We start from the raw sequence: 20,277 nt of genomic DNA on the forward strand, positions 1-20,277 counted from the left end.
ATTATTCGAGCGGCCCCCCTACAAGGTCTGAGGGACAGTGGATCGGCCCCCTGCTGAAAAAAGTGTGCTGACCCCTGCCTTAGACTAAATCTAGACCTCTGAATGGGGGCAGAGCTTAGTCCCTGCGTGCTCCTTTTATCTACTATGATCAGGACAGATATTGTGGTGTCCTGCACAATCGCATCAACTTTTGCCGATAAATCACTACAGTCTGGTTTCAGAAAAGCTTCCTAGTTCTGACTCCAGGGGTGGCTGTCATTGGACTCTAATTTCCATCTGTCCCAGCCAGCAGGGCCAATGGTCAACTGTCAAGAGTTGCGGCCCAACAACATCTGGAGAACCGCAGGTTACCCCGCTCTAATGCTCCCTGTTGTCCGATGGAGCAACTTCTGAATCATCGCTCTTCTCTTTCCCCAGATTTTCCTATGGATTGGCAAAGAAGCCAACGAGACAGAGAGGAAGGAGGCAGTGACGATGGCTCAGGAATACCTGCAGACCCACCCCAGTGGGAGGGAAACCGACACCCCCATCCTCATAATCAAGCAAGGTTTTGAGCCGCCCAACTTCACAGGCTGGTTCCTGGCTTGGGACCCATATCGGTGGAGTGTAAGTGGAAACCATGAATCAAATCGCCTGAAGTGGAAGCCTGAATCAAATCGCTTTTGTTTTCTAGAGATCTGGGGGTGATTTGTACCGCAGGTGGAATTCAACAAATGAGTTTGGTCAGCAGAGGCCTGTGCAATAACTTCCACTTGCACAATAGGGCTTCTCCCCCCCCCCCCAAAAAAAAATGCACCCCCTGAAATGGGCTCTGAGGTTGTCAGGAGAACCCACAGAACAGTGTCTGGAAAGCTAAAAGGCTTGCGGGGACAGAATGATTGACAGTGTGATGTTGAATTTCACCCCATGTGCCAAATTGACAGAGAGTGGCACATCCACTTTTTGAAATAAATAAAATAGATATAAGTTGAGTCCTTTGCTGAAACAAATACTGACAAATATTTGAAATCTGCAGGTATGTCCAGTTTTGTCAATTAAGTTTTTGAATGTGGAATTTCTCATATAAATTTTGATTGTGAAATTTTACTGTAACATTCAAAATCCAAGTGCTTTGCAAGCTACTTTGGGGGATCATTTTATTGTTTTGATTTTGGCAGGCATTCAATTTGTACACTGTTGATGATCAGATACATCTGAACCACTGGGATACTGCGTGTCAGCTAAACCTCATGCATAACATCCTGAGTTCCTTTCAGTATATCCAGGCTATAGATGTGGAAGATCAATGCATTGACTGTGCAGTCTTAACCATGCCCACTCTGACTTAAGTTCTACTTAATTCCTGATAAGGACTTTGGTCTTATGCAAGTGGGTCATCTTAGTTCTCCACGTTTTTCCAAAGATTGGTTGCAACTCGATTCAAAACAGGTCTCGGGAAGAAATGCTTGGGAGTAAAACCCTGTTTCTAACAATAAGATGCTATGGTGCCATAACCCTATTACAGATAAGTGGTTTTTTGAACCCTTGTAGGAAGGAAAGACATATGAGCAGCTGAAGAAGGAACTGGGAGATGCCAACAACATTGTCAGAATCACGGCTGTAAGTGTTGACGCTTTGGTTTCCCCAGTGAGAAATGAGGTCAGTGGCTAAGTAGGGGGAGAAATCTGGGTGCATAAGAAGCTAGAAAACTACCAGATCATGTTGTTTGTCCAATCTAACCCTGCATTATCTATTTCATGGGTAGGAAATCATGAAGAAAAAGTGGTTGGGGCAACAGACATGACTCTTACCTTTCCACAGCAGACAACATCCCAACTGTGAAAAAGTCAGAGACTTCTATTCTGCACATGAACCTTCTATCTAGGCAAACAGGTTGCAGCCAGCTAAGTTCTATCTAGGTTGCAGCCAGCTATGTTTTACTTAGAGTAGACCCACTGAACTTAATGTGCCCAAGTTAGCCATGTTGGTTAAATTTCAATGGAACTACTCCGGGTAAGACTAGCACTGACTACAACTAGTGTCTCAGGAAGAGAGTATTTCACATTGTCTGTTGGTTAGGAAACAAAAATTAATACCTGGGAATTTCTGCATGCAAGGCATGAGTTCTCTGTTGGACACAGTCAAAACTGAGCTAAAGTTCTGCCTTCTCCTACTGCACCTCCAGCAACATCGTGGCTGAGGCAAGGAAAACCCATCCCTGCGGCCCTTATTCCTTTGCAATCCCATAATAAACCAGTACTTTTGGTACAGCAGTGGCTTTCTAAAGTAGTGTGCCATGACCAGAGGATGAGAAATTTATTAAATAATTGAAGGGTTCTCCCAAGCCCAATATTCCCACCCACAGAGGACCCTGCCCACTGTGTGTCTGCAAGATTCACTACTCCTTCCATTCATTCTCCCCTCAAATCCAGAGAGAAACAGCCGAGTTACTCATCCTCTCCCGTGCAGTGAATCGCACAAAAACACAGGAGGTGGATTTCTCTGGGGTCAAATAAGTTCCTAGTCTTAAAAGTGCTTTCAGTTTTGCTTCCTCATAAGCATAGAATTTATTTATTAATTAAACGCCTCTATTTATTTATTAAATTTCTGTAAATAAGAAGCCTGTACAGTCGTACCTTGGCTCCTGAACGCCTTGCGAGTCGAACGTTTTGGCTCCCCAACCTGGAAGTGAGTGTTCCAGTCTGCGAGTGTTCTTTGGAACCTGAATGTTCGATGCTGCTTCTGATTGGCTGCAGTGGCTTCCTGCAGCCAATCGGAAGCCACACCTTGGTTTCTGAACGTTTTGGAAGTTGAATGGACTTCCGGAATGCATTCCGTTTGCCTTCCAAGGTACCACTGTATAGGGACTGCTTCTACAGATGGCATTTTAAAAACCTGCCCTTTTTCTGCTCAGGATCTGAATGGTGCATCCGTCACTCCAAAGCCTGGGACCTTCAACAGCAGCAACTGCCCTACCTACCCTCTAGAAGTCCTGCTGTCCAGCCAGGATGAGCTACCAGAAGATGTGGATCCTGCTAAGAAGGAGGCAAGTTGTTTGTTTTCTTGCATTTATATCCCAGTTTTCTTCCATCACAGGGACGCGGGTGGCGCTGTGATCTAAACCACAGAGCCTAGGGCTTGCTGATCAGAAGGTTGGCAGTTCGAATCCCCGCGATGGGGAGAGCTCCCGTTGCTCGGTCCCTGCTCCTGCCAACCTAGCAGTTCAAAAGCACGTCAAAGTGCAAGTAGATAAATAGGTACCACTCCGGCGGGAAGGTAAACGGCGTTTCCATACGCTGCTCTGGTTCTCCAGAAGCGGCTTAGTCATGCTGGCCACATGACCCAGAAGCTGTACGCCTTGGGCCAATAAAGCGAGATGAGCGCCGCAATCCCAGTTGTCCACGATTGGACCTAACGGTCAGGGGTCCCTTTACCTTTCTTCCACCATGGAACTCAAGATGGCATTCCTGTGGGTTGCTAGGCTTTCACCTTTCTAGACTTTTTAGCCTCAAGCGCCTTCAGTCCATAGCATGGCATGAGGTCTGTTCTGCAGTACTTAAGCAGCAAGGCACATGCTTGAACATGTAGGGATGCCCTCTGCTGCTGCTCCTTCCTTTCTTCCCTGGTGTTGTTTTTTAAAGGAAGTGGCTGCCAAGCAGCAACATTGTGAGCACATACGCCTGCCCTCCTTACTGGAGCCTTCCAACAGAAAAACAACCCAGAGCACTAAAAGTCTGTGATACACAGGTTGGGAAACAGTGCTGGGAATAACAGGCTGGAAATTTCATTCATACATGCGTCCTGCTAGGGCTACCAATGATTGTACCACACAAACCTACATTTTGGAATTGGGGGCAGAATTCATTGTCTTAAGCTTTAAAAGGTAAGTTCCCAGAGGAGTGGATGAAATTTAAAGACTATTTAGCTAAATTTGCTAAGATAATTTAAATAGAAATACTTGCAAGTACCAGATTGGGTTAGGATTTAAATATGTGAAGTTATAGAATAACATATCTAAAGTTAAAACGAAAAGAAAGAAAGATGTTACTTGATTAAGTAAATTTTATGAGAAATTAGTTTTGGAAAACTGTTACAATGATATACACAGAAACTCAGCCAGGGGGATTCGAGGAAGTCACCTAACAATGTTAACAAAAGGGGAATTATTATAGTTAGGATTTATGTTTTGTTTGTTTGTTTATTTTTATGTTATAAATTTGGAAAATTTATAAAAAAAATTGGGGGGGAAATAAAAAATAAAAGGTAAGTTCCCAGTGCACAGGCAGGCTTCAAATGACATGGGCTATACTTGGCAAAATCGCTTAAGGCTTGTAACACGGCCGGACTCCAGTAGAGCTGAAGTTAGACCCACTCTCACAAATAGAAGATGGAGAGGCAAACTTGTTTCTCAACTGCACTGCTTCAGACTGCAGATAGGGACTTGCAGGAGTAAATGTGTCTTCATATAAAACGAAACAAAAAAATAAACCCCCTTCGCACAGAAAACCAGCATGTCAGGGGGAAGGAGTCTCCCTTTAGCCTTCTCCCTGATGGGCTATTTTCTTATGCCAGACTGTAACTTGGCCTGTTAAACCACTCCCTCCATTTCCCGTGTTTAGTTTTAGATTGTAAGCTGGTTGGGGCAGGGGCCTATCGTTGTACTCTGTGAAATTATCACATAAATCGCACTGCTGATAGATAATAAAATTCTATGTGTGAGAATATTTATAAGTAAATCTACCTCAAACATTCATTTGCTATAGAGGAGCATTCAGTTCCCTCACCCCAAATACCTGCAGTCTGATGTTCCAACATTCAGAAGTAGGTTTTCCACTTCAGCTGATACCTGTGAAGACTACGGGCCAAAAGCAATCCATCAGAATTAACTTACTTCCTTGGATTCTCTTATGCTAACGTGACCTAGAGTGGGGCCTCATTGTGTGCACTCACTGCTCAAATCCTATCTTTCATTTACTCATCTAGTCACTGTGGTCTTTTCCCCCTCATCAACAGAATTTCCTGTCCGCGCAAGACTTCCTCCAAGTCTTTGGGATCCCCAGGGAAAAGTTTGCTGCTCTGCCTACTTGGAAGCAACTCAACATGAAGAAAGAGAAGGGGCTTTTCTGAAGAATAAGCATTTCTCGAGGTGGAAAAGATGACACCCGCACTCAGTTCCTATTGATTTGGGGGCAGGACCCCTAGCCAGAAGCAGCTGAGCCTGCAAAGGGAGCTGCGTTATGTATCACGTTTGTGCCTAAATTGCGCTTTGAAGGTTGGTTTCGTATCTTTTACTCAAGGCTGCCGCTGTCCAGGAACTTGAAAAACGGCTTCACCATTGCAAGTCTACAGTGGTGAGAAAACCCAACTCAGACGAAGCAGGCAGAACTGAATTTCAGAAGATCCACAGGCTCTTGGCTATTGGCTGCGCTTGATGCAAATTAAGTAGCCACGCTGTGGCAGTTAGAAATCCAAGCCACGTGATGGCTGGCTCTTTTGTGTGAACTGGGCCTTGTAGAGTGCATACCTATATTGCAAACATTAAAAGCCGGCTTCACTGTCCTTAATAACTCATTCCATCCTGCCTGTGACTTCAAGGAATGCTGGGACTTGTAGTTCTGTAATGATTGCTTACGGTCATGTGCAGAAAGCTCTAATTTTGGGAACCGGGTACGGGATTTAAGCACACTAACACCTACTATATTGATGGGCTGCTTTGCCTTCCCCAACTCCAGCACCACTGTGGTCTAGTCAACTATTGGGGGATGTGCTGTGTCAATGGTAGAGCCTAGCTTCCCACTGCAACTGCTGGTGAGAAAGAGGAGCTAAGAGGAAATATAATAACAATCCAGCATCAAGCAATGTGCCACTAGCACCCTCTCCACCTAGCCACACTGAAAGTGAGGGGCAGGCAACATGCGACCTCCAGATGTTGCTGGACAATTCCCATCATCCCTAGCCCACGGGGGCTGATGGGAGTTGGTCCAACATCTGGAGGGCACCATGTTGGCTATCTCCGCTGTCACAAAACAGGACTTCTGAGCAGCTACTTCATGCTTGGTGTTCAGCTAGCCCAAGCAAGTTGAGGAGACCACTTTCCTTGCTAGGAGCAATTCCTGTATTCCTTCCTGCCTAAGAGAGTTTGGAGTTTAACACAGCCAGTCCTCAGTTCTCTAGAGCCAAGCGATTCCTTGCTTCTGAAACACATTCTGCGAAACTACAATGGTACCTCTGGTTGCGAACGGGATCCGTTCCGGAGGCCTGTTCGCAACATGAAAAGAGCGCAACCCGCAGCACCGCGCCTGCGCGGGTTGTGATTCGCCGGTTCTGAGCATGCGCGTGACGTCATTTTGCGCTTCTGCTCATGCGGTGAAACCTGGAAGTAACCCTATCCGGTACTTCCAGGTCGCCGTGGGACTTAACATGAAAGAATGTAACATGAAGTGGATGTAACATGAGGTATAACGGTATTTTCAATCTGACAAGAGACAGGCTGACTCTGTTACCTCAAATTAAGTAACACGCTCCTCCATAGATATTTCCATAGAAGCGTTCAACATAGTACTTGTCTGATACATGCCATATACAACAATTCCACAAAGGAAAGCACAGAAACAGCTATAGCATGCAAAGTTCAGCATCACGAAAATCTCACTTTCTCCCTAAGACTAGCAAGAGACTTTCAAGCAGGAATGGAAACTGCAGGCTTAGGGTCCAGACGTTGCCCTCCAGGCTTATCTGACCCATAGTGCTACACCCTCCTGGCTACACCTCCTCAAACACATCCCATTCTGGCCCTAACTCTGGTAATGCCTCTTGGTTTGCCTGGATGGAGGAAAAAGGGGTGTGTGTGACTGCAGAAACCAGCCTGCTATACTAAGGTAACATTTACATTCATTGCTCCACCTGCTTTGACTCTATCAACTGGCCCTTGGGTCAAAAAATGATTCTGCACCCTTGCTTTTAAAGCATGTGAACCACTCATTCCCAAGGGAATCAGGGTGTGTAGGTGCTGGGGGGAGCAGTCTTCTATGGTCAAAGAGTAGATCTCGACCCAAGCTGACTAGTAGCAGAAGAGTTTATGTCATGTACCGTATGTGGTGCGCATCTGCAAATATTACAGAATTTGGGCAGCTGATCACAGGAGGTCTGGGCTTACTGCTTAACAGGGGCTGTCAGAATGCAATAGGAACAATGTGCATATCCCAGTAGCAAGGAAAGTGAAGGAGACACTGCCCTAGTCCAGGAAGATGACTTGCCTGTCCAAGATGCCGTAAGGCATTCAAGACAGGTGTGGATGAATGCAGGCGGGCTGTCCGACAACTTCTGCAACCCGGCCGCAGAAGTCGGCTTGTTTTCAATATGTGTTACAGAACACACAAGCCTTGTTCATTGACTTGCTCGTTGGGTACCACAGTAGCTACACTTGCCACTCATGGCCAACCAAGCATTGCCGGCTACAGCAGAAGTAGCACAGGCTGTTCTACGAAGCTGGACAAGGGAAGCTGTCTGCGGGCAGATCAGATGTCATTCTGGCCCATCTCCTAGTGCCCCCTTGCCTATTAATGCTTGGGTGGCTGGGCGGAAGAAAGGAGCAGGTATCTCCAGAAATAATTACCAGGGAACTTGGCTTACTAAATGGTGAGAAGTCTGTTCAGACTTTAAGCCTTTAGACTTCTGCTGCAATAGAAGAGGGTGCCAAGGTCGTGCTTCCCATAAGGAAAAACAAGGCCACCCAAACTTCAAGTCCTCACCATGAAAACCCTTGACTACTCATTTCAAGAAGAGAAAGGGGCTCTGATGGGTTTCTAGTAGCGCCCAAGGACTTTCTGCATGCTTCAAGAGCTGCCCAGTTACCTCACAGACCTAGCCTAGACCACTGGGGTTCACGACAATTCAACAGATGCACTTGAACCAGCAGACACTGTTCCCCTCCTTGCTGCCAGCTAGTTTTATTTGTAACATTGATAGCTGTCTTCTACACCTGGGCAGAGTCGCTCTGGAGCTTTGAAATGAGATTCCACGATTAGTATTCGGCTTCCATGACCAACCCAACACAGAGTTTAATTCATGACGGGTCAGGTCTGTTAACCACGGCAAGGCCCAAACAGGAACTGGGAACAGTTCACTTGCCCCAGGGCTACCAGTACCAAAGTACTGCTTACTCTGATGCTGACAGTTCTATATCCTCTCCGCATTCAAACCGCACAAAGTCTAGTACAGATACACCTGTGGGCTGAATGTACTGTCCCAAGGAAATCGCAGGGTCCAGCAGGAAGGGCTGGGCAAGCATCTTGGTTTCAGAATCATCGCCGGGTTCATCCTCCAGAGAGCCTACAGAGAGGGGGGCCATGCCCACCACATGCTGGCCCAGCCTCCAGCCCAGTTCAGCAAAGTCCGACTTTTCACATGGCTCAGAGGGACAGCAGATGACCAGAGCTCCGTATTTGCCAAACATCATGTTAGAAAGTGAGGGGTTTCCTTCTGGGAGAGCCCCGTGCACGTAAGAGCCAATGAAAAATTTCTCTGGCACCGATATCCACACTGCTCTCTTAATGACCATGTTCTCCCCCAGCTTGCCTGCATAAAAATAGAGAAGGCAAAAAGGTAGCATTAACCATTAGGAGCACAAGTGATGTTTTAAGGGCTGAGGTATGCTATGCCTATGGCAATCAGCTGCATTCTGAAAAGGAAGTGGTCCTTGCAGTAAGCATTGCATTCTGGGCAACTTAATCGCCTGGTAAAGGTAAAGGGACCCCTGACCATTAGGTCCAGTCATGGCCGACTCTGGGGTTGCGGTGCTCATCTCGCTTTATTGGCTGAGGGAGCCAGCGTACAGCTTCCGGGTCATGTGGCCAGCATGACTAAGCCGCTTCTGGCGAACCAGAGCAACGCACGGAAATGCCATTTACCTTCCTGCTGGAGCGGTACCTATTTATCTACTTGCACCTTGACGTGCTTTTGAACTGCTAGGTTGGCAGGAGCAGGGACTGAGCAACGGGAGCTCACCCCATCGTGGGGATTCGAACTGCGACCTTCTGATCGGCAAGTCCTAGGCCTTGCACCACCTATGTCCCCTGGACACACCTACAAATTAGAGAAAGGGTATTCAGGAGAAAAGGACTGTTGGCTCAGTAGTACAGCATCTGCCTTGCAGATCCTTGAATCCCTGGCATCTCTAGGTAGGACTAGGAACTGCACCCCCCAAAAACCCTGGAGAGCTGGTGCGCAATAGACAGTCCTGGGTGAGATGAACCAAATGGTGTGACTCAGTGTAAGGCAGGGTTCTTATGTGCTCCCTGCTTTCTTGGTCTTACTTAGCAATAATCTTTCTATATTGCTTACATAAAAAAGAACTATCAAACTGGTTTACAACAGTAAATTGAAACAATTTAAAATAGAGAAACCAAATCACAGACAATTGAAATGTAACACTCACCAATAGCCAGAGCCAGCTGGTCCACAAGCAAGGAGCCATCAGGTCCTATCCTGAGCTGAGAAAGCTCATTTGAGTTTAAGAAACACTGCAAAATAAGTATATTGTGCATTATAAATCTACAAACTTATCAAGCACTTCTCTTGATATGCACAGCAAGATTTATAACCTTCACAGTTAATTAGAAAAGGTGTTTAGGCAACTGCTAAAATGGGTTTGGGGGGGCCGGGGAGGAGACGAGTGAGACTTGATCTACAAATGCAGCAGTAGCTGCTGGTTTGCCACTCGAAAACACACTCAGTGTGGAGCCTCAAGCCAACCCAGACTTCCAAATATGTGTTTATGTGTAATGCATGTGCATGCAAAAATACCGTATTTTTCGCTCTATGGGACGCACGTTTTCCCCTCCAAAAATTAAGGGGAAATGTGTGTGCATCCTATAGAGCAAATGCAGGCTGCGAGGCTAAGCCCAAAGCCAGAACAGGGAGATGGAGCGCTCCGTCTCACTCTTCTAGCTTGGGGTTAGCTGCTCAAGCCTCTGCAGGGCAGCAGGGTGCCTTCACCCTGCTGCCCTGCAGAGGCTAGAAAGGCTGTCCCCGAAGCCAGAACAGCGAGACGGAGCGCTGCGGAGCGTGCTGGTCTTTGAGGCTGGCGGTGGGGGAAAGCAGCGCTTTCTTTGAGGCAGCGGTGGGCTTCGGGTTGCCTTCACTGAAGCCTGGAGAGTGAGAGGGGTCAGTGCGTACCAACCCCTCTCGCTCTCCAGGCTTCCAAGGTAGCCGCCTGAAGCCTCCAGAGCGCAGCAGGAATTCCTGTTGCGCTCCAGAGGCTTTGGGTGAATGCACCTTGTTTTAGAGGGGGAGAACAAGAAAAAAAAAAAATTTTCCCTGTTCTCCCCCTCCTATGGTCTGGTGCATCCTATAGAGCGAAAAATACGGTAAGTTTCCTTCACTTGCTGTTTAAACTATGTTTCCAGCTAAACAACGTGTCTGCACTCATGACAACTGTCTGTCGGCAAGCACACAGGAACAGCAACTCACAGCCCTCTTGAAGGGGTGCAGGTGAAAAGCCCGAAAGTACTCTTTCCCCAGTTATTTCAATCTAAGGCAAGGCAATCTTCCTCAGAACCCGGATGCACTGGGGTCAGTTTGCAGCAAATGGTCAGCATATACAGACAGAGAACATCTCTTAAGAGTCCTTTTTACTTCTGCAGAAGCTTCCTGGAAGCATTCGCTTTGTGTGGGAATCAACCTACCAGGTCTGGTAAGAAAAGGTGGAACAAGCCTCTCTATCCCCCCGCAGCTCTACGTTTCTGTGACCTCCCTTTGTGTAATTTGCTTATTAAGATTCATTCAGCAGAATGGTGCACTTTGCACTTAAATGCACAACTCTGGTAACTGCTATTAAAATGTGCCAGGAGTTTTAAGCTATAAAGCCTTTTGTGCCACTCTCACCTTGGCGTAGGTGCTCAGCTGGTCCCTGGTCCCCTGATAATGCAGCATCGTTCCAATCGCTGCCTGCTGAATCAGATGCTGGAACTTGACATTTCGGGCCACAAAGTCAGTCTCGCAGTTCACCTGGCAAAGAAGCATAGCTAACTTTCAACTGCCTTGGTCACCGACTTCTGTGGTGCTCAAGATGCAGGAATAAAATCAGAAGTGCCAATTAGAGGATGATATGACATCTTGTTTTCCAAAAGCACAGGCGGGGAAGATAAGGCACCCAACTTTTTCATCCAGGCTTTCCCTGAGAGGGGATCCAAGCTCTGCTGATGTATTAACCTGATCTAATTATTTGTTATGTATTTTCAATTTGTTTTATGACTATTTTTATTGTTAATTTTGTACTATCCGCTGCCCTATTCCCCCCCCCCCCCCATACTGTTGGCAGTATAGATATTTTTGAAAATAAAATAAAAATGGCTACAGCTTTGGTTCTGTCCATTTAACACCCCTCCCCCATGGATCCACTTATTATGCTAGGGTGTGCATTTTAATACTAAGATTAGTCTTCATTGATTTTGTCATCCAAGAGTGAAAATATCCCTGCAAACCACTCAGGTGCACTTCTCTACTTCTGTAGATTTGTGTCGTAAAGCATCAAACTACTGATGAACACAGGAATATTCCCATTAAGCATATAATTTTACCCATTCATTTTCAGGCAGCATATCAGCATGAAGGCAACATTTTAGCAAGAATCTTTACATTAACATTCAGAGGCTGCTAGGAAATCAAGAAGATCTAGCAGGCAATCTTGATTGCTGTGTGATTTCTGTAAGATAATATGCTGGCATAGCATAATTTATTCTTAACACATCTATATTGTTTGTTCATATTCACTAGGTGTCCTACAGTTTAATTTTGTCAATACTTTCTCAGGAATGCAAATGAAGCTAACCTCTCTATAATTCCCTGCAGCTTCTTAATCTGCTTGCCTCCATCACCATGTTTTCTTGTCCATAAGAAAATCATTGTTTGCTCACTCTCTAGTCTTTTTCGAAAATATTAGGAATGTGAGACACCCGTCCTTTCGCTACCATAAAATTATACATTTTTTCACTCTACAATCTTGGACATGGGACACGCACAGAAACTCAGCGTGCTCCACATAATCTTCTTTTTTTGGAATAGGGGACATCAAATCAAAAGCACAATGGCATGTGAATGGTGTCCATGACTTTCAATGGGATGCACATTAGGACATGCAACCACATCCTTAAATTCCCAAGAGTCTGCACATACATTATTAACAATTCCCTACTCCCTCCCAAAAAATTAATTGGGTGGAATCTGAGAGAAGGCAGGCCCGGGACAATTGTCAGCACTGGTGAAACAATATCCATGTCCTAAACTGAGCCAGCCAGATGTTATCCCTAAACCATGGATAGGGAACCCGCAGGCCTCCAGATGCTCTTGTGCTATAACTCTCATTAACCAGCATAGGATGATGGGAGTTGTAGTCCAGCCACACAGGTTCTACACCTAAGCCCTGTCCTAAACCAATTCTAAAATCAAAGCCAGTACAACTAAGTTTTTAAGGCAGCCACAAAAAAGCTGTCTTTCAATCAAATTTAAGACTTCCCAACCTAGCAGTTCGAAAGCACCTCCGGGTGCAAGTAGATAAATAGGGACCGCTTACCAGCGGGAAGGTAAACGGCGTTTCCGTGTGCGGCTCTGGCTCGCCAGAGCAGCGATGTCATGCTGGCCACGTGACCCGGAAGTGTCTCCGGACAGCGCTGGCCTCCGGCCTCTTGAGTGAGATGGGCGCACAACCCCAGAGTCTGTCAAGACTGGCCCGTACGGGCAGGGGTACCTTTACCTTTATGAATGATTTGAACTTTTGTACCCATGTAGTCACACTAGCAGGTTTACCACTGAAACTACTCCTAGAGGTGCCCCTGGCCCTGTGGGATCTTTGCACTTGAGCAGCGACAGTGTGGTATGAAATTACTGCTGAAAAGATCCTGCATTAGTTTCCTCTGGGTTGGGTGTAAGAGAAAGTGCAAACACACACTGATAAGAAGGCAGCAGGCTTGGTCCCCTTGGGCATGAACTGTTGGGCAGAATATCCTTTGCAAGAGGCAGCAGCACCCTTTGAATCCCCTTTATTTAATGCCAAGATACCCAAGATAGCCACAAAGGGGACGAAAAAACAGCAGCTTAAAACACTTCTGTGAACTGGTGCAAATGGCACAGAAATAAACACATTCCCGCTGTTGGGAGAGAATTACTGCAGGGTTTCCCACCTTGATTCTCCAGGGTACTTTTTAGGGCTGCTTGCTGAAATTGGTTTAGGAGACACAGAAGGAAGCACTTGTGTTTTCAGATCTGCCCTTATCCATCATGGTAAGCCTAATAAATAGGCCTTTTCTCAAGAACAGGCACTCGCAGGACAAACCCCGCAGAGGCACGTCTCCCAAAGAGCCATGTTCGCTCTGAGGAATAATGTGAAACTGTCAGTTCTTAAAAGAAGAGGTCCGTGTAGCTATGCTTTTCGTAGAGTCATGTGGGAATTACACCTGAGCGGCTCAAATACATTCTTTGCTCCAACAGCAAACTGACTTTCTATTATCAAGGAGTTCTGTTTGGACAAATTGATTCTGTATGTATTGTGGGCTGCTAGAATGGTTATCTTAAGAAAATAGAAATATTTAGAGGGATCAGATGAGGATTTATGGTCCATAGCTGTGGGTGAAGAATCTACTCAAAAATTAAGATATACAGGAGGGCAAACAAAAAAGATTATCTTCAGCAACATGGCAAAAAATTAATGATGATAACAATGGTCAAATGCCTCCTGTGAAATATGCTACTATTTAGAATTCTTAGCAACTTCTTGGTTTTAAACAAGAAATGTCGTAAGATCTCGAGGACAATATCCTGATATTTATTTTTAAAAGTAATCTTTTTTAAAAAATTACTACTCCTCAGCACCAATAATAACACATTTTTTTCTAAGGAAAATGAATGATAGAATCCAAATTTATACTTTGCATATATGTGCTATGTTTAATATTACTTTACATTCAGTTGTGTTTCATTGTTGCTGTGTGTTATTAAAGTGTATGTTCTTTTTTAAATAACCAAAAAGTATTTTTTTATTTTATAAAAAAAGTTTTTGTCGAAAGGAAAATGCTCACCTCTACCATCACTGCAGAGCTTCCCTCTTGCAGCAGCCCAATAAGCCCTTCTTGTGTCTTCCGTCCTTGAAGTTTGGAAGCTTTGCTCCATCCTTCCTTTTGGGCTTGCTCATGTAGCCAGGCTTCAGCCTTGAAAGATAAATGCAAACCCATAAACTGAGATACTATTGCCAAGGACAACGCAACAAATCAATTCAAACCCCAAATAAAAGCACAAGTATTCTCCCAGTATTATACCACTGCAGAATCAAAGGGGGGGATGTTCAAATATTATTATAAATATGGCCTCATATATTTTATTTTTAAAATGTCTTGCAGATGGAAAGGCGAATATAAGAATATGAAAATATCTGATCCATTGACATCCTTGTGTGTAAATATAAACTTCAGATCAACAATTAGAAATATGCTGATTAGATCCATTGCAGGTTCTAGAAGACATAGAATCCATATCTACTTCCAACAGGAGACTAAACTAATACTGTTTTGGTGCCTCCTCTGGTGCCATTCACAGAGACTGCTGTTAAGGAATTATCAGTTTACTAAGGTTTCTCTGTATGACCAAAGATAAGAGTTAGCTGTTCATTTGGAAGCAATTCCCACTGACTGAAACACATTTTGAAATGCACAGTGTTTTTATGAATCACAATGCATTTTGTTTTTCCCTGAACTTTTGGGTTCCTTCCCCAAGTTCTTCTTCTTCACAATAATTCATCTGACATGGAAACATCTCCTGGTTGTCTTTTTGTGGGGCTGGGTGGGCAACAAGAAAAGAGTCCTTACCCTTTGCCTACACTGACTGAAGACACACAGGATAAAACATTCTGGCCTCTAAACTCACTTGCAACCACATCTCAGTGTGATTTACCCCACTGCCAGTATGCATTGGACTGCAACCTTAACATAAGACTTGCAAAAATTGCTTACAACACCATTATTTTCCCGAAAGTACTTGAAACACTCAGGCAAAAAACTAAAATTAAACTTGCATTTTATATCACCGAAACATTTGTTCTCACCTCACTGACATCATCAAATTTCTCCAAGGCTTTCTTGCAGTTCACAAACGAGTAGCCAGTTTTCTTTCTGAGCTTCACCAGAGCTTCTTTTGCTGCTAGAACCGGAAGGCCAGCATGAAGGAAACGAACTAGATGCAAGTCAAACTACAAGGGGAAAGCAAGACAAAAATAAGTGAAAAGGATCTAACGACCAAGAAGGAGAGGAAGATTTAAAGAGCAACCCCACACATGCTTACTTGGGTGTCAGCCCCACTGAGCTCACAAGAACCTTTCTCCAAATATATGCATAGAATCAGAATAAGTTCTGATGCAACTACCTCTTTCAAGGGCTATTTTCTGGGGAAGAAGCATTCCCAAGGATCTACACATGCACTTGCCAGCTCAGCACTTTTGACTCTTAATTGTTTAATAGCAGCAACATCTTGACCACACCCCCTCCCATTAAGATGCTAAATTAAGAACTTTGGGGAGGGGGATCAGTAACAGATGTTTGTGTGCTGCAATCTCTGACACAGAAAACGAATTTTTGTCTTAAGATACACTCACATGTGCCTTGCTCGTCAGTCTTACATGCACATCCACCCCCTTTCTTGACCACTATTTTGCGCTGTGCTCCAGCTAGTGGTCTTCAGGAGTCAGGAACCCCAAACCGTACAGGTGCCACACAACTCCCACCCCGCACATGAAAGAACCCGATTGTTTAGTGTGTCGGCACCTAAACTTTGGAACTGCTATCAAGCAGTCCCCGCCTACTGCTATTAAGCAAAACAAATGCAATGCCTTGTTACGCAGATGCAATAGTTACAACATATAGAGCACAACAGGCGGAATGGTAATGTTGGTAACAAATTTCTTTACTGGTTACATCCTAACATACAGTGGTGCCTCGCAAGACGAAATTAATCCGTTCCGTGAGGCTCTTCGTATAGCGGTTTTTTTCGTCTTGCGAAGCAAGACCATTGACAGATTAGCGGATTAGCGGCTTTTAGCGGATCAGCTGATAAGCGGCTTAGGGCTTAGGAAAAGGGGGGGGGGAGGGAAAAAACCCCCGCAGGAACTTGCAAGACATTTTCGTCTTGCGAAGCAAGCCCATAGGGAAATTCGTTTTGCGAAGCGCCTCCAAAACGGAAAACCCTTTCGTCTAGCGGGTTTTCCGTCTTGCGAGGTGTTCGTCTTGCGGGGCACCACTGTACAAATCAAGTCCAAGGTATAAGCAAGGTATAAAGGTACCCCTGCCCGTACAGGCCAGTCTTGACAGACTCTAGGGTTGTGCACTCATCTCACTCTAGAGGCCGGGAACCGGCGCCGTCCACAGACACTTCCGGGTCACGTGGCCAGTGTGACATCGCTGCTCTGGCAAGCCAGCACCAGCGCAGCACACGGAACGCCATTTACCTTCCCGCTATAAAGCGGTACCTATTTATCTACTTGCACTTTGAGGTGCTTTCGAACTGCTAGGTGGGCAGGAGCTGGGACCGAAAGACGGGAGCTCACCCCGCTGCGGGGATTCGAACCGCCGACCATGTGATCGGCAAGTCCTAGGCGCTGAGGATTTACCCACAGCGCCACCCGTGTCCCACCTATTAATTAAATCCAATGCATATTTCTTTCTTTCTTAATTCATTCTTGTTTGAGTTCATATATTGCTCTATATGTTGTAACTACTGCTATCAAGCAGGAACTTTCATTGAACTCCTTTTGGCACCTGTTAGAAACCACTCTTGCCTACCCGGGGTGATCTCCCATTGCTCAGTCCTAGCTCCTGCCAACCTAGCAGTTCGAAAGCACCTCAAAGTGCAAGTAGATAAATAGGTACTGCTCTGGTGGGAAGGTAAACGGCGTTTCCGTGCATTGTTCTGGTTTGCCAGAAGCGGCTTAGTCATGCTGGCCACATGACCCGGAAGCTGTATGCCGGCTCCCTCGGCCAATAAAGCGAGATGAGCGCCGCAACCCCAGAGTCGGTCACGACTGGAACTAATGGTCAGGGGTCCCTTTACCTTTACCTTAAAGGTAAAGGTACCCCTGCCCGTACGGGCCAGTCTTGACAGACTCTGGGGTTGTGCGCCCATCTCACTTAAGAGGCCAGGGGCCAGCGCTGTCCGGAGACACTTCCGGGTCACGTGGCCAGCGTGACATCGCTGCTCTGGCGAGCCAGAGCCGCACACGGAAACGCCGTTTACCTTCCCGCTGGTAAGCAGTCCCTATTTATCTACTTGCACCCGGAGGTGCTTTCGAACTGCTAGGTTGGCAGGCGCTGGGACCAAGCAGCGGGAGCGCACCCCGCCGCAGGGATTCGAACCGCCGACCTTTCGATCGGCAAGCCCTAGGCGCTGAGGCTTTAACCCACAGCGCCACCTGCGTTCCCACCTTTACCTTACCCACGTGCTTATAAATGCTGGTGTGAATTTAAACCTCTTTTGTAGTATTTTAACTTTTTTGCGGTTCTTAACTGACTTTTCCCTTCCCCTTTGATTTTATCGTTTTTCCTTTTTGTGTGATCTGCTTTCACGATTTAGAGGAGTATTACATTTTATTAATTTCAATTAATTTAAAATGCAGACCCCGCAAGCCTGAGCTCCATCATCACGCTCCGTGCCCTCCCCACGGATCTAAGCAGGGAGAAGCAGAGGCAGCGACGCCCAACGAAAGACTTCCGCACTCACTTGCCCGGCTAGAGAACCCCTTTTCCGCAAGGGCAGCAGCGCCCTTCCCAGCGTAACCATCCGCTGCATCTTCAAGGCGCTTGCCATTACGCGTCACTACGCGTGCGACGCGACCTTTCGGCTGAGGCCGCGCACGCGCGGTGCCGATCATCACTTCCGCCCATTAGACCTGCGGGTTCTAGTTCGCGCGACGCACGCCATTGGCTGTAGCATCGGGAGGGTGGGGTCAAGGTGGCGCCGAGGAGAATGAAATTGATAGAGCAGCACTCAACGTTTCAGATTCCGGGTTTGCTTCGGACCTCTAGTTTCGTCTTGTGTTATAAGCAATCCAAGGATATATTTATAATGCAGAGGTGATAAAAAAAAAAAATAGAACTGCGCAAAGGCCGCGCCTCCGATTCCAAGTGAGGGTGGAAGGGCTGAGGCGGCGTCGCAGTGCAACCCTCACCAGGTCTACTCAGAAGTAAGACCCATTGAATTCAATGGGGTCTAGGATCGCAGCCTTATTCTTGCTGCAGCCTGAGTGTTTTTGGTGGAAGCCGTCCTTATATCCCCTGCTGGCTTCATTTCCACGGCAGCTCCCTTAAGCACCACTGAACACCCTGGGGTCATTGTACAAAAAGATGGACACCCTGCATCAAATTTCCCTAATGCCCAGGGCCAGCCCAAGACATTTTGGCACAAAATGGCTCCCCCCTCCCCTGCAGGGGAGAAGGGGTGAGTGAAGATCCACATCAGGAAAAAGGGGTGAGGGTAAAGATCATCTGCCCATGTGGATCCAGCTGCCTGAGGCAGTCGCCTCACCTTGCCCCATGGGTGGGCTGGCAATGCTGATAACACTGAACTACTGGGAAACGTCATTATAAACTGCCCCGGCATCACTTCAGGTTGGTTTTTTTTTGGGGGGGGGGTGATACAAGACTACATTTTGGACAGTGTTCAGCCATCTCTTCTCTTAGATGCTGGTTTCTTCCCCAACCTGCAACATAGGTTGTACACAGGCTCTCTCTCTGTTTTCATACAGAAGACCTGCTTTTTGAAGATCACCCACTTTTCTCTTTACTTCCACTCCCATCATATATTTTAGCTTGCATTTTCCCCAGCAATTTAACATAACCTGATTGTCTCGCAAGCTTATCAGTACTTATCCTTGCAGGCTTATCCTGGTTTGGCTACACTGGTTGTATCCACATATGTGGAAGAGACATTAAGCAAGCTTTTGAGGTTGTGGTTGCTGGAGATGGTTCATTCCACAATTGCTGTTTCATATGTTTTCCCCCTGTACTATTTCTGGACCGCAACAACATCAGGCCCACGGCAACTGAGCAATGTTGCACTTCCCATATCCATGATTAACAGCATGGGAAGCTTGTTGTTCAACATGCTCCTTCACTCTCTGCTGTCATAAAGAAAGATCAGGACTAATCTACTCTACAGGGTCATTGTAAGGACTAATGATGTAATATATGCAAAGTTATGTGTAATGGTTCTAAGGGGGTTGCTCGTGCGTAAGTTGCCGCCACTCCTGGCTAGGTTGCCTGGTTGAACCCTTTCTCTCTGGACAGCCTTGCACTCGTGGCTGTCTCAGTCGCTGGCAGAATCTGTCAGTGGGCGTTTCTTGAACTTCTTCCAGCAAAGAAGTTCTTTGACGCCAAGTCTCCTCCTACTCTCCCTGCGCGGAAGTCTTCTGCGCAGGGAGGGTGTGGGCAGCGGAGTACCCGTGCTCTCCCCACTGGTCTCCGGTGAAGAGTCCTGGAGCCTTCTCTCCGATTCCCCCATCTGCCCCCCTTCACCCCTGGTGTTACGCTGATTTCCTTCCCCAGCAGATGGGCTGCCTCTCTCCCTGCTGGGACCCTCTCCGGCATCCCTCTGGAGCCTTCCCTCCGCCTCTGGCTCCGATGGCAGTTCCCTGACATTATGTGATAACTTAAAAAGTACTATACTGTAGTAAGTGTTTAGAAATACAAGCAATTAAATAACGGATGGACAAGAGGAGGGAACCATGTACTGCACAGAAACATTCCTTCAGCTAATCATCTATAAATCCTAATGGTCTCTGGGATACTGGGATATATTCTCCTGCAATGCAGCTCTGAGACACTTTACAATATGGTTACCAGATTTTTTTCCAAGGAATCCGGGGACACTTTTTTTTGGAATTTCATGCTTTATTTTAGGAAAGGGTTGCCCAGAGTTCTTGACCTTTTTTTAGGGGGGGGGGGACGCCAAAGTTGTCGGGTGTGCACCTTGACACAAGTCAGGCGGAGAAGCCCATCTACAAACACACAAACGCCAAAAAAAAGGTTGGTGGTGGTGGAGAGAGAGAGAGAGAGATTGAGTAAAGGCACTTGCTGGCCTTGGGAAAACACGCATTAAAACACACACACAAGGCACCGGCTTCCCATAACCGGGAGACTGCTGGAGGGTGAGTACAGTCTCTATAGAGATTTAACTGGTGGTGGTGGTGTCTCTGTCTCGCAACGCGGCAGAGCTATTTTCTATGCTTCTCCTCTTCTTCACCGCCGCAGCACCTCGCTCACCCTC

The 20,277-nt window shown here is 46.3% G+C and overlaps 2 protein-coding genes across 2 annotated transcripts in view; one reads left to right on the top strand and one right to left on the bottom strand.

Annotated features, from left to right (window-relative positions):
- The window catches only part of AVIL (advillin), a 53,473-nt gene extending 47,935 nt beyond the window's left edge, over positions 1-5,538 (top strand). The window contains exons 17-20 of the mRNA XM_079966974.1: positions 418-606; positions 1,531-1,599; positions 2,894-3,025; positions 4,993-5,538. Coding sequence (XP_079823100.1) covers positions 418-606; positions 1,531-1,599; positions 2,894-3,025; positions 4,993-5,106 — 504 coding nt within the window. The 3' untranslated portion in view covers positions 5,107-5,538. The remainder of the gene's footprint in view (positions 1-417; positions 607-1,530; positions 1,600-2,893; positions 3,026-4,992) is intronic.
- Positions 5,539-7,909: 2,371 nt separating this feature from the next.
- Positions 7,910-17,857, bottom strand: TSFM (Ts translation elongation factor, mitochondrial). Its single transcript, XM_079966855.1, has 6 exons — positions 17,734-17,857; positions 15,071-15,214; positions 14,052-14,180; positions 10,864-10,986; positions 9,416-9,500; positions 7,910-8,556 (listed from the first exon to the last, which is right to left on the bottom strand). The coding sequence occupies exons 1-6, from the start codon at positions 17,818-17,820 to the stop codon at positions 8,138-8,140; spliced, it is 987 nt and encodes a 328-aa protein (XP_079822981.1). The 5' UTR covers positions 17,821-17,857; the 3' UTR covers positions 7,910-8,137.
- Between the last annotated feature and the right edge of the window lie 2,420 nt (positions 17,858-20,277).

The sequence above is a fragment of the Podarcis cretensis genome, assembly GCF_951804945.1.
Source record: "Podarcis cretensis genome assembly, chromosome: 2".
Lineage (NCBI taxonomy): Eukaryota > Metazoa > Chordata > Lepidosauria > Squamata > Lacertidae > Podarcis > Podarcis cretensis.